The 11,137-nt window shown below is 41.6% G+C and overlaps 2 protein-coding genes across 2 annotated transcripts; one reads left to right on the forward strand and one right to left on the reverse strand.

The window, feature by feature from the left end:
• Window positions 1-1,780: 1,780 nt before the first annotated feature.
• Window positions 1,781-3,919, reverse strand: LOC103357441 (carboxypeptidase N subunit 2). Its single transcript, XM_008282042.1, has one exon. It carries the CDS (start codon window positions 3,917-3,919, stop codon window positions 2,345-2,347), a length of 1,575 nt encoding a protein of 524 aa, XP_008280264.1. The 3' UTR covers window positions 1,781-2,344.
• Window positions 3,920-4,960: 1,041 nt separating this feature from the next.
• Window positions 4,961-8,762, forward strand: cldn1 (claudin 1). The gene is made up of 4 exons (XM_008282159.1): window positions 4,961-5,339; window positions 7,131-7,295; window positions 7,522-7,606; window positions 8,111-8,762. Exons 1-4 carry the CDS (start codon window positions 5,117-5,119, stop codon window positions 8,271-8,273), a joined length of 636 nt encoding a protein of 211 aa, XP_008280381.1. The 5' UTR covers window positions 4,961-5,116; the 3' UTR covers window positions 8,274-8,762.
• The last annotated feature ends 2,375 nt before the right edge of the window (window positions 8,763-11,137 follow it).

Below are 11,137 nucleotides of genomic sequence, written 5' to 3' on the forward strand. Positions count from 1 at the left end.
AACCAGATATATTTACTGAAAAACTGTACGTGCAATATTCAGACGACTATTCTTGCCTTTTTTTCAGGGGAAAGTATTATATGTGCTTCTCACTGGGGCACATGATGTACAGTGTGGTACATACAGTACATAAAATCCTGTTCATCCAATAAAGACCAGCAATAATCATTCAGTAATCCCAGAGAAGGGTATTAAAGTGACCGCTAAACAACGTAACATCATCTCTTTTGCCTCCTTCATTGCTTCATTCTCCTTCTATGGAAAAATCGATCACCTCCCTTAAACTCCTCTTGGCTGCAGGACCTAATGTCGTTTCTGAAGTTAGAAAAAATTTAATTTGCAGTCCGTGGCTCATCTGAAAAATTTTGGGCAACCTCTCGTCTCCCATTTCAGAACAATGCAGTCCCTTTCATAGGGTCCTGGAAACATAACCAATAGACATAGACAGCTTCAGAATAGGTTTTTTGTTTGTTTGTTTGTTTTTGTTGTTGATGTTTTGTTGTTTTGATGTTTTTAACCCTAACCCTTTAAATATATATTTAACAATTAATTTACATTATCTACTTATTCATTTATTGCATAATGATGGAATAATTTTGTTTAAATAATGTTCTGAACGCAGGATGTTTACCTGCAATACAATATTTTAAAATGTGATATTTCTACTTCTACTTTTTTTTTTGTCTGTCCTTGACATATAGTTTAGCTGTGGCCGTGAAGTCAACATTAAAAGTGGGGACCAAATTAAAATCTCCCATCTTGCCCAACTGAACATTTTTAGAAATCCACCACTGTTCAGCTTGTATAAACTTTTTTACAGCTAATTCGTGGATGCCAGCTAGCTAGCTTTCTGACCAAATAACACACACACACACACACACAAAAAACCATAAAACAAACTGAAAACAGTGCGAAACCAACAAAACTGCAGTTCCTTGAACAGCCACTAGAGGCCTTGTTAGTCACCACTGACGTTTATGTTAAAATGCCCAACTTTACAGTAGAAATAATGTGTTTACAGCCTCGTACATGAAACAGTTTTAGTGTCTACAGCTAATTTCCTCGTTTAAAACAGCTGATCAAGGAGTAAATCTTTATATAAGTCATGTGTTTGAATTATATTAAAGCTTAAGTGGCTGCTTTGAGTGATGAGTGGGCGTTACTACAGGTCTGTATGGACCACCTGTTGGACCATTTTTGGATTCATCAGGAGTTAGGAGTAGTCTGCCAAGATGGCACCACCACACTGAGTTGCTGTAAAGGTTCCTCCTGTACTGGGCAGGATTGCTTTTGCAACAACACATCATCAGTAACCTCACTCACGACGGTCTGAACACCAGCTCACGTTCCCTATTAGTGGGTGAACCATCCAACGCTTGGTGAATTCTGCTTCACAGTGATGCTGCACCGTCTCAGGTTTTAGTCAGAGTTTACATGTTTGGGACCAAAAATTAAGTTCTGTAAAGTATTTAGGCAGAATTTTGAGAATTTTGTTTTCAGAGCTGAGAAATTCTCTATTTTGAAAAAGCATTTTTACCTTGAAAGCCAAATTTAGGGTTTATTGTCTCTAGAAATAAAAGCCATGAAACAGACAGAACAGTTTCCAGCACATCAACATGATTAAATCTCCCAAGCAGAAGCAAAACTTTTGCTTATTCTTTCTTGAAAGCAGAACAAGGAGCACAGCTTTCGTCCATGTTTTGTTTTAAAAACTATTAATACAGTTTTCATTTTCATATTACTTTGCAAAAACCATCAGAATTGACGATGCCTGCTCATATTACATTCTAGTTTTCACTTTTTAATCAGTGGTACGGCAACACGGGTTGGACAAACTGCACAGAGAACCACAGTACACCATAACAGTAGGACAAGTCGTAACATTGACTGATAATTTAATTATTATTACATTTGGTAATGCCAGTTTTGCTCTGCGTTGGACATTAGCTGTCATATCACAGCAATCTTGTTATATCAATATATTGAGGGCAAAATTTGGAACATATTTGAGCATTAAGAAGTTTGTTGCCCTGAATATTTATCAGAATTATGACTCTACGTCTGTCTGACAAGAGTCGAGTGCTGCCTGTTCACATCCAGAGAAGCAGAGACATCTACTGACATAAGAGTCAGAACACAACAGACGATTAACATCCTGCATGTTGCTCCTTTTAGCGGTGACAGGATCTTAAACAGTAGTGATCTGAACTTTGAGCCTGTGAAGTAAAGGTTCATCCACCCCTTGTGTTTCCTGGTTATCAGGTTTGTTGACAGTATTGACTCTGACAGTCAGAACTCATGATAGGAATTTGCACACAGAACAAAGTCTTTAAAAGTGGGAACCCTACTCAATGGGACCTCCAATCGTTGTGTCATTGCTGCACTGAGAATGTTCAGGCGTCTTTTTCCAAACGTGCTCCTCGATGCCGCCGTCATCCTCCTGAAACTGCACTTTGACTGTCAGCGGAGAACATTTATCCACTTTACACTTGATGACCATGGTGCCGTTAGAGGCTTGGAGGCTGCAGGCGCTGACATCAGGCAGCTCATCCTTAGAGACCTGACAAACCAGCTGGTCCCTGTCGATGGAGACGACGGTCTGTTTTTTTAAAAAGTTGGGTCCCTCGCACAGCATCCTGTCCAGCATCTCTATGTCTCGACTGTTCCTCAGCACCCAGTCGTGCAGGTACCACATGTGGCAGTCGCATCTCCAGGGGTTTCCGTGCAGCCTCACGGTGTGCTGGATGACAAACGGGTCTAAGAGGCCCAGCGGGAGAGTTTCCAGCCGGTTATCGGACAGGTAGAGCTGCTGAATGAGCATCTGGTCCTCAAACAGTTTGGCGTCCAACCTGCTCAGGTTGTTCTTGTTGAGGTGGATCGCTTTGATGCTAAACAGTTCATTAAAGACGGTTTCGGGCAGTAACGTGAGCTGGTTTTCGGACAGATCCAGGTTCTCCAGGGTGGTAAGGTTTCTGAAAAGGTCTTCAGGAAGGCTGGAGAGCAGATTAGAGGACAAGATGAGGTCAGTAAGTGAAGTCAGACTGCTTAGAGAGGACAGCTCAATCAGTCTGTTGCCTTTTAGGTTGAGCTCCGTTAAAGTCGAGTTACTGAATCCAAACGCTTGATCGCTGAAGGTTGTGAGAAGGTTCCCTCGGAGGTTCAGCACTCTTAGTTTGGTTAACGCAGAGAAGACGCCGTCACCAAGTTCAGATATCTTGTTCCACTCCAGGTGAAGCTCTGTCAGCTCAGGAACACCGTGGAACGTGTCGGCTGTGAGATTGCTGATGAGGTTGTGGTTCAGCTTCAGGATCTCCAGACTCACGAGACCAGAAAGGGTCTCCCTGTTCGCTTCACTGAGCTTATTTTGGGATAAATCCAGAAAACGCAGCTTGCGAAGGTTCAGGAAAAGAAATGGAGGCAGACCTAATATGATGTTGCTCTTCATTTGCAGAGTCTCCAACTGCTTCAAGGAGTCAAACATACCGGGGAGCACCGTCTTGAATCTGTTGAAGTTCAGCTGCAGCTTAGTCAAGTTCTCCTGCTTTGAAAAGGTCCCCAGAAACAAATGCTCCAGCCAGGGGTTCCCGCTGATGTCCAGCTCCTGCAGCTCAGTCAGATGCTCAAACGCCTGAGCGTTAATGCTTCGAATTGCATTATTTATGAAGATGAGCTTGTTGAGCTGAGGGCTCTCCTCTAACGTGTTAGGGAACAGGTACGCCACAGCCGATGTCATTATGATCAAGTCCTTGACCTGCCGGGATATATTGTTGGGTAAAGATGTCATCCGTTCGTCTGCACACAGCACTTGGCCCGGAGTGAAGCACTGGCATCTGTACGGACAAGAGGTCTGCAGGTCTGTGCTGCCTGTGTGGCAGAGCAGCAGCTGCAGGAGCAGAGTCAGAGTCCATTCTCTGTCCATGTTTTACTGTCGAAACATGAAGAAAGCTCGTGTAAAAAAGCCAAAGTCAGTGCAGATAGAAGAGTTAAAATGCATACAGTGACTAGAAGAGAGTAACATGTACGTAAAACGACAACTTATCTGGATTAAACACAATAAACTGGACCTACCTGTGTGTCACAGGGATCCCACAGCATGTGAGTGGCTCCACAAGCCAACAGATGCAAAGTGCAAAAGACAACAAGCCTGAATTAGGCAAGACGAAACCTTTGGTCAGCGGACGGCCGCTGCCACGGTTTCATTTGCTCACAATGACAAAAAAAACCCCAAAAAGGTATCTTCAGATGAGCGGATGTTCCTGTTGTTCAACAAATCAGCGAGCAGAGATCAGAAAACAACAGGTTTTATGTCTATTGTGTTTATTTTTATGCCAGTTTTAGGAAACGTTGAGTCACTGGTCACCAAAACAAAACAAGTAGATTCAAAAGAAAAGTGCCTTCATGGGAAATGTAGATTAGATTAGATTAGATTAGATTAGATATAACTTTACTGATCCCTTTGGTAGGTACCTCAGGGACATAGTTGAAGTAGTAGTTACTAGCCTGATTTTTGCATCTCCACAAACAAAAGGTATCAGAACTATTAATGCAACTCCTGCTGCCACTAACAGTAAAAACAGTAGATGTACAGTTCAATTCCATTTTGCTTTAAATATAATTTGTGTGAACAGAAACCTCCTGCTCTCTGTGTTTTCTGCAGAGGTTGTAAAGCAAACTGGAGATTTGGGAGCAGAAGAGTTTGTTTATTATCTTGTTGTTGTTGTTTGCTTGAGTGGATGTGACTCAGTAGAAATGACAGCACCAGAGTTAACTTAAGTTTGATTGATGTTGTTTCAGGTAGACGATGGAGAAGTTCTGCAGGTTTGTGAGGATGCAGTTATCTGTTTTTGCAAATGAACACTCTGGTTTCATTCCTTGCAGGAGACCTTCACGTCCACAAGGTGGCGCCCTCCTCCTGACCCCACTGAAAGGTGACGGCATTCCTGGATCCGCCCTTTTCCCTCCAGGTGATTCCTTGAGGATGTCCAGGTAGACAAATGTGTTCAGGAGCAGACAACAAACCCACCAGGAACAACATCAGACAGGTTGTTGGACGTCATATATCATTTTTTTATTTATTTTGTTTTAACCTTATTTAATTAGTTTCTGGAGCTGAACAATGGCCAACGCAGGAATCCAGCTGCTCGGCTTCACTCTGGCCTTCCTTGGCTTCATCGGCACCATCGCTTCCACGGTCATGGTGGAGTGGAAAGCTTCGTCCTACGCAGGAGACAACATCATCACGGCTCAGGCGATGTACGAAGGCCTGTGGAAGAGCTGCGTGTCCCAGAGTACCGGACAGGTTCAGTGTAAGGTGTACGACTCCCTCCTGCAGCTACCAGGTACGGGTCTACGCTCATGCTTTTCTGATCATCTCACACCATCTCAGACAGACAATAACAAACCTGTTCATTATATTTGGTCCAGTATCAAATGCTTCCTCTGCAGATGTGTGGGTGTGACTGGTGCCCAGTGTACAAACAGCATTAGAATTAGTGAATTTAGTTTAGGAACGACAGGAAAACGTCGAGCTCTGTGGTCATTCAAAGCCTCCCAGACTGAAAAAGACGGAGCGGCCTTTTGTTCCTTCAGACCTCCGACATGTCGAGACGCGTCGGTCAAATACCAGCAGCTGTCTGATCACAGAATCCTTCAGATGGAAGAGAAACTAAAAACAGCTTCTTAGTCACACAGTCGAGTCTGAATGTGTTTCAGCTTCTTTCCCATGAAGGACGGATGATTCCAGATTCATCAGGTTACAGCTGGATGACACTTTTTCCCGCTTGTTTTGTGAACAAGATGAATGATAGCGAGATTCAGCGAAAGAAAGCATTTACTCAAGTGCAGTTTTAAGGTGTTATGCAAAATATTTTCTACCGTTGTACCCAACTGCATTTATTTAACAGCTTCAGTGACTTTTAATTTTACACGTCACAAGCTTTTAAAGTCCAACAAACTGACAGAATGTGAAGCGGTGCGTCGTCCAGCTCACATTTCACATGTCTGAGTGGTTAACAGCGATTATCCCCTCAAAACATCACACAAATCAGACACAGTTTCATTTAAATGAAGTTTCAAATGAGCCAATATCTCATTAAAAAAAAAAAAGATCAGAAGTAAATTATAAAAATCCAGGTTGGTGTTACAGAACTTTTTTCGTCTTTCTTCTCACATGAATCACATCAGAGTCCCTCAGATTTATCTCTGTTCGTAAAACTCTAAATAAAGTAATTGAAACTTCCAGCAGCTCCAACAGGCTGCTGCCACACTGATGCTTCAGTGATAATAATCTACTCATGTCATATATATAATAATTTATCAGTCAGAGGGACTGAACCAGGAGTTTTACATTAATATTCAAACTACCGACTTTTCTTGGAATGCAGTATTTTTACATCGCTGTATTGATGCTTTTTTTCCCCCTCTCTTCTAAGGCAGTGGTTCTCAAACTGGGGGTCGGGACCCCCATGGGGATCCCAAGATAGTTTTAGGGGGGTCGCCAGATCATTGCACAAAAAAATAAATAAAAATAAAGTCTGCATTTATCAAATAAATCTGTATTAAAATTTAAAGTGTATGCTTCTTCCCACCCCTTTTCTGAACTTGTTAATATTCTGATGATTATGCAATATTATTGTTATTATTATTATTTTTATTTTTATTTTTTGCTCTTTTCGAAATGATTTTCTTTTGGGGTTTTTTTTGTATTTTTTCCCCCTTTCATTTGTTTGAAATAAATGCAATTAATATGTTCATTGAAAAGAAAATGAACGTGTTAATGTAAAGAGATGAATCTGTGGAATTAACATTAATTTTTAAGGCATTAATGCACGAACTCAAAGTTATTACTCATGAGATATTAAAAACTCAAATTGGAGCATCAGGAACACGAACTTATGTCATCTTGGGGGTTGTGGCTGAAAAAGTTTGAGAACCGCTTGTTGAAGGAAAACTTGTTCCACCTCTGCTGCTGCTGCAATCAATAAAAAGCCTCATTAGAGCAAAGGCCAGGAGCTGCTACTTAATGATGCTGAACATCTGGAAAATGAGACAAAAATACAGAAGACACGAAACAACAACAGCAACCAAATGCTGAATGACTCCAGTCAGCTGATTCTGGTTTCTGTTTGCAGGGATGGTCCAGGGCGCGCGAGGCCTGATGCTCTCCTCCATCCTGCTGAGCTTCATCTCCATTCTGGTGGCGGTGGTGGGCATGAAGTGCACCACCTGCATGGCGGAGATGCCGGAGCAGAAGGACAAGGTGGCTCTGGCCGGAGGAGTTATCTTCATTATCGCTGGTGAGACTTCATTCACGTGGATTATCTGGCTTTTAGGGATATTTTTCTTCTGAAGATGTTGCATCAAGCACACGTTTGTTTCGGTTTGACCTCTGTTTTGGGGCAACATTTGAACACAAGGCGGCCTGTAGTGAGTTTGTGCCTCGATAAACAAGACGACACGCCTTCTTTGCAAGTTTTAACTCGCATAATGTGAAATGTACAGAAGTGTTTTTGTGCTTTCCAGGTCTGTTTGCTCTGGTGGGAACGTCCTGGTACGGCCACAGAATAGCGAAGGACTTCTACGACCCGTTCACTCCGACCAACGCCAGGTGAGGCTCCTCGTTTCACCTGAAACCACAACGATTATCGGGCATCAGTGAGCGTGTGCAGAGAGACTCAGAGGATGAAAACCTGGCAGAGAACACAGGCTTTCATAAGGCTGCTAATCCACAACATTACTGAGTTTATAATTTAGCATTGCACAAAAAGTAGTTTGACAGTTGGCAGCCAGTTAGCTTAGCAGTAGGACATACAGCTAGCATGAGTCTGGTGAAGAACAAAATCATATAAATAACTCTGTGTAAAGCTAAAACTTTTCACTTTTACCCTTTAGTTTTTGTTTGGCCTGTAGTTTTTCTATGTTAACTGTTTTCCCCTGATGCTAAGCTAACTAACAATAGCTTTAAGTTTTGCACACAGACAGTAAAACCACTATTAATGCTCGCATATAACTCCTACATGTTCCTGTAGTTCACTCGGTGGTAATTAAATGTACAACAACAGCCTGAGATGAGAAGTTTCGATGTCCACACCAGTGTCATGTGCCTCCCCAGGTATGAGTTCGGGAGCGCCCTGTACGTCGGATGGGGAGCTGCCTGCCTCGTCGTTATAGGAGGCGGCTTCCTCTGCTGCAACTGCTCCACAAAGGGATCAGGAAAAGCTCCTCGTTACCCAGCATCCCACTCTGCGGCGCCGTCAGGCCGAGACTACGTGTAGGAGGACAGTCGATCCAGTCACGGAGGGGCGACCTCGCCTCTACGCTCGTCTGATGTCTCTGCAGCGTGTACATGTGCAGGTGTTGTAGTTGGTGTCTGTTGGTATCTGTTAGGAAACTAATGATTATGTTCAACACGGAGGAAAACAGCAAAACTCTGTAGATGTATAGATGACAGCAGTGGTAGCATTACAGATAGAAATGTTGGAGTTGAAAACTATTAACCAAGAAGTTAAGTAGAACCATTAGCATTACACTTTAAACTTCAGTTTTTTAAAAAAATCTGGAATTATTCGAATTTAAAGCTTAAAAATAGATAAAAAGGTTCATCTTACCTCAGCTCCAGACATGTCAGGGTTGTTGTTGTTGTTGTTGTTGTTGTTGTTGTTGTTGTTGTTGTTTTTGCCACTAATACCTATTTTAATACATGTTTGTTTATCCTTATGTGTCGTGTAAAATAAAATCTGTTGCTTTTCTATGAAGGGATGCTTTATGTTGTTTGGTTTTGTTCGATGTGCTTGTGTGCAGTAAAATGAACCATATCGGAAACAGAAGCCAAGAAAAGTTAATAAAGCAGCAGGCCGGTCGTGGAGGTTTGTAGATTCTGACTCCGTGTCGACGTCCCACAGAGTCCGAGTTAAAATGTGCTTCTGATGCAAACAACAACAATGTGGAGCAAAGAAGAAAGCGGCTCCTTGTCAAGGCCTTGAAGTGACGCCAGAGTTTAAACAGTTCTGCTCAAATGTGCAACCCCCCCTCCAGAAAAACCCTCGAATCCTCCCCTATGTTTCCCTGATCCAGCCAGCAGGGAACGTTCCCACAACGTTACAAGCGCTACTGGTGTTTAAATAAAACACTTTTATCTAATGTTCAAATAAGGGTTTTAACACATTTTATTTCAAATATTTTTCCTCTAAAGTCAAAAGTTAACATTTAATTGGAACTTGTCGGTGCACAGATTGAGTTAGAAGAACGTTCTCACTAACATTCTGAAAATTGTTCTCCAGGCCTCAGATAACAAAATGTTTTTCGATAAAACGGAGGGAGAACGTTATCAAGATAATGCATCATAGAAGATTCCTCCGCAAAACATTCCCACAACGCCACCTATAAGTGCTAGTGGTGTAAAAATAAAATCTAAATAAAATAAATGTTATAATCTAGATTTTTAAATTTAAACAAAACACTTTTATCTAATGTTCAAATAAGATTTTTAACAAATTAAAAAAAAAATTCAAATAATTATCCTCTAAAGTCAAAGGTTAACGTTTTAATTGGAAGTTGTCGGTGCACAGATAAAGTTAGAGGAACGTTCTCAAGCTAACATTCTGAAAATATTTGCAAACGATTCTCGAGGCCTCAAAATGTTTTTCAATAAAACAGAAGTAGAACGTTATCAAGATAACGCATCATAAAAGATTCCTCCACAAAACGTTCCCACAACGTTACGGAAAAAACAAAGGAAGGATGTTCTCAATGCAATGTCGGGCAAATGTTTAAGAAAAAACGTTTATAGAACGTCTTTAAAAGATGTTATTCACATTAAAAACAACAAAACATCTGAAAACAGTAGTAAAACTTTGGGATGCTTTATTATAGCATGTTTAATAGAATATAAATACTTTATAGACATAATTTCCCTCAGGTACGCTACCAGAGGGATCAATAAAGTTTTATCTTGTCTAATCTATTCATCCTCAAGGGGAAATGTGGTCGTTACAGCACAGAGATGAAGCTATCACGTCCATAAATACAGACAAATGATCAAAAATAAACAATAAGAAATATAAAATGCAAAACGTACAATAAGTGTGATGTTTAGGGGGAAAAACAATCAATCTGTCTGTGGAACCAGAAACCATCAGACCAGTGGAACGACTAGACTTTGTTTTATGATGAGAAACTGGCAGCAAAGAAAAACACACAAAATATCTGAGCGTCCCGTTTAAAGCTCCTCCCAAAGCATTCGACATTTATTCAAACATTTCTCTAAAAAGTCATTTAGAGGTGATGATTTTAGGAGGGTACAGATCTCTCACTTTAGAGAGACTTCTACAAATCAAGTTGAAATCTTCTGTAGGAAAGATTTAACAAAGAAAGAGAGACGTGCAGCAGAAATGTCTGGCCTCGGGGAGCAGAAACCTGACGGAGGTGGAGCAGCTCCCAACACAAATACCTCCGACCAGCAGCTCCTGCCCCAACCCGCCCGTCCTCAGCAGGAGCATCAGGAGAAGAGCTCTGGAGCGTTACAGAATGTACACCCACCTCTGGTTTGGCACAAGGCTGCAAACTTTGAAAGAATGCAGAAGTATTTCCACCCCCCTCCTCCTCTACCACCACCACACCGGGGCATTAAGGCACACGACAGGACTTTAATCTGTTGTGAATGTAAAGTACAGGGTTGACTGTGTTTGTGCCAAAAACACGGCGTGGGGTGATGTTGCAGAGGAGGGCGCCACCATGAGGGGATCTCTAGATATGACACGAGTTCTAGAAAACAACAGAGCAGCTGTTCGAGCTGAATCATGTGAATCTATCGGGATGTTCATGTTTAACTTATTAATGTGGAAAGGAAAAAATACACAAAAGGCTGATAAATACAATAAATCTGAACAGAAGAGGGCAGTATTGTTGTTAGATAAGAGATAAGATAATCATTTATTGCTCCCCACGCCGAGGGAAACGTCCACTGTTACAGCAGCAAACATCTTCCACAGCAGCACCAAACATCCATCCATCCATCCATCCATCCATCCATCCATCCATCCATCCATCCATCCATTAATCCATCATCCATCCATCCATTCATCATCCATCATCCATCCATCCATCCATCCATCAATCCATCCATCATCCATCCATCCAT

The sequence above is a fragment of the Stegastes partitus genome, unplaced genomic scaffold (genome assembly GCF_000690725.1).
Source record: "Stegastes partitus isolate 25-593 unplaced genomic scaffold, Stegastes_partitus-1.0.2 Scaffold0, whole genome shotgun sequence".
Lineage (NCBI taxonomy): Eukaryota > Metazoa > Chordata > Actinopteri > Pomacentridae > Stegastes > Stegastes partitus.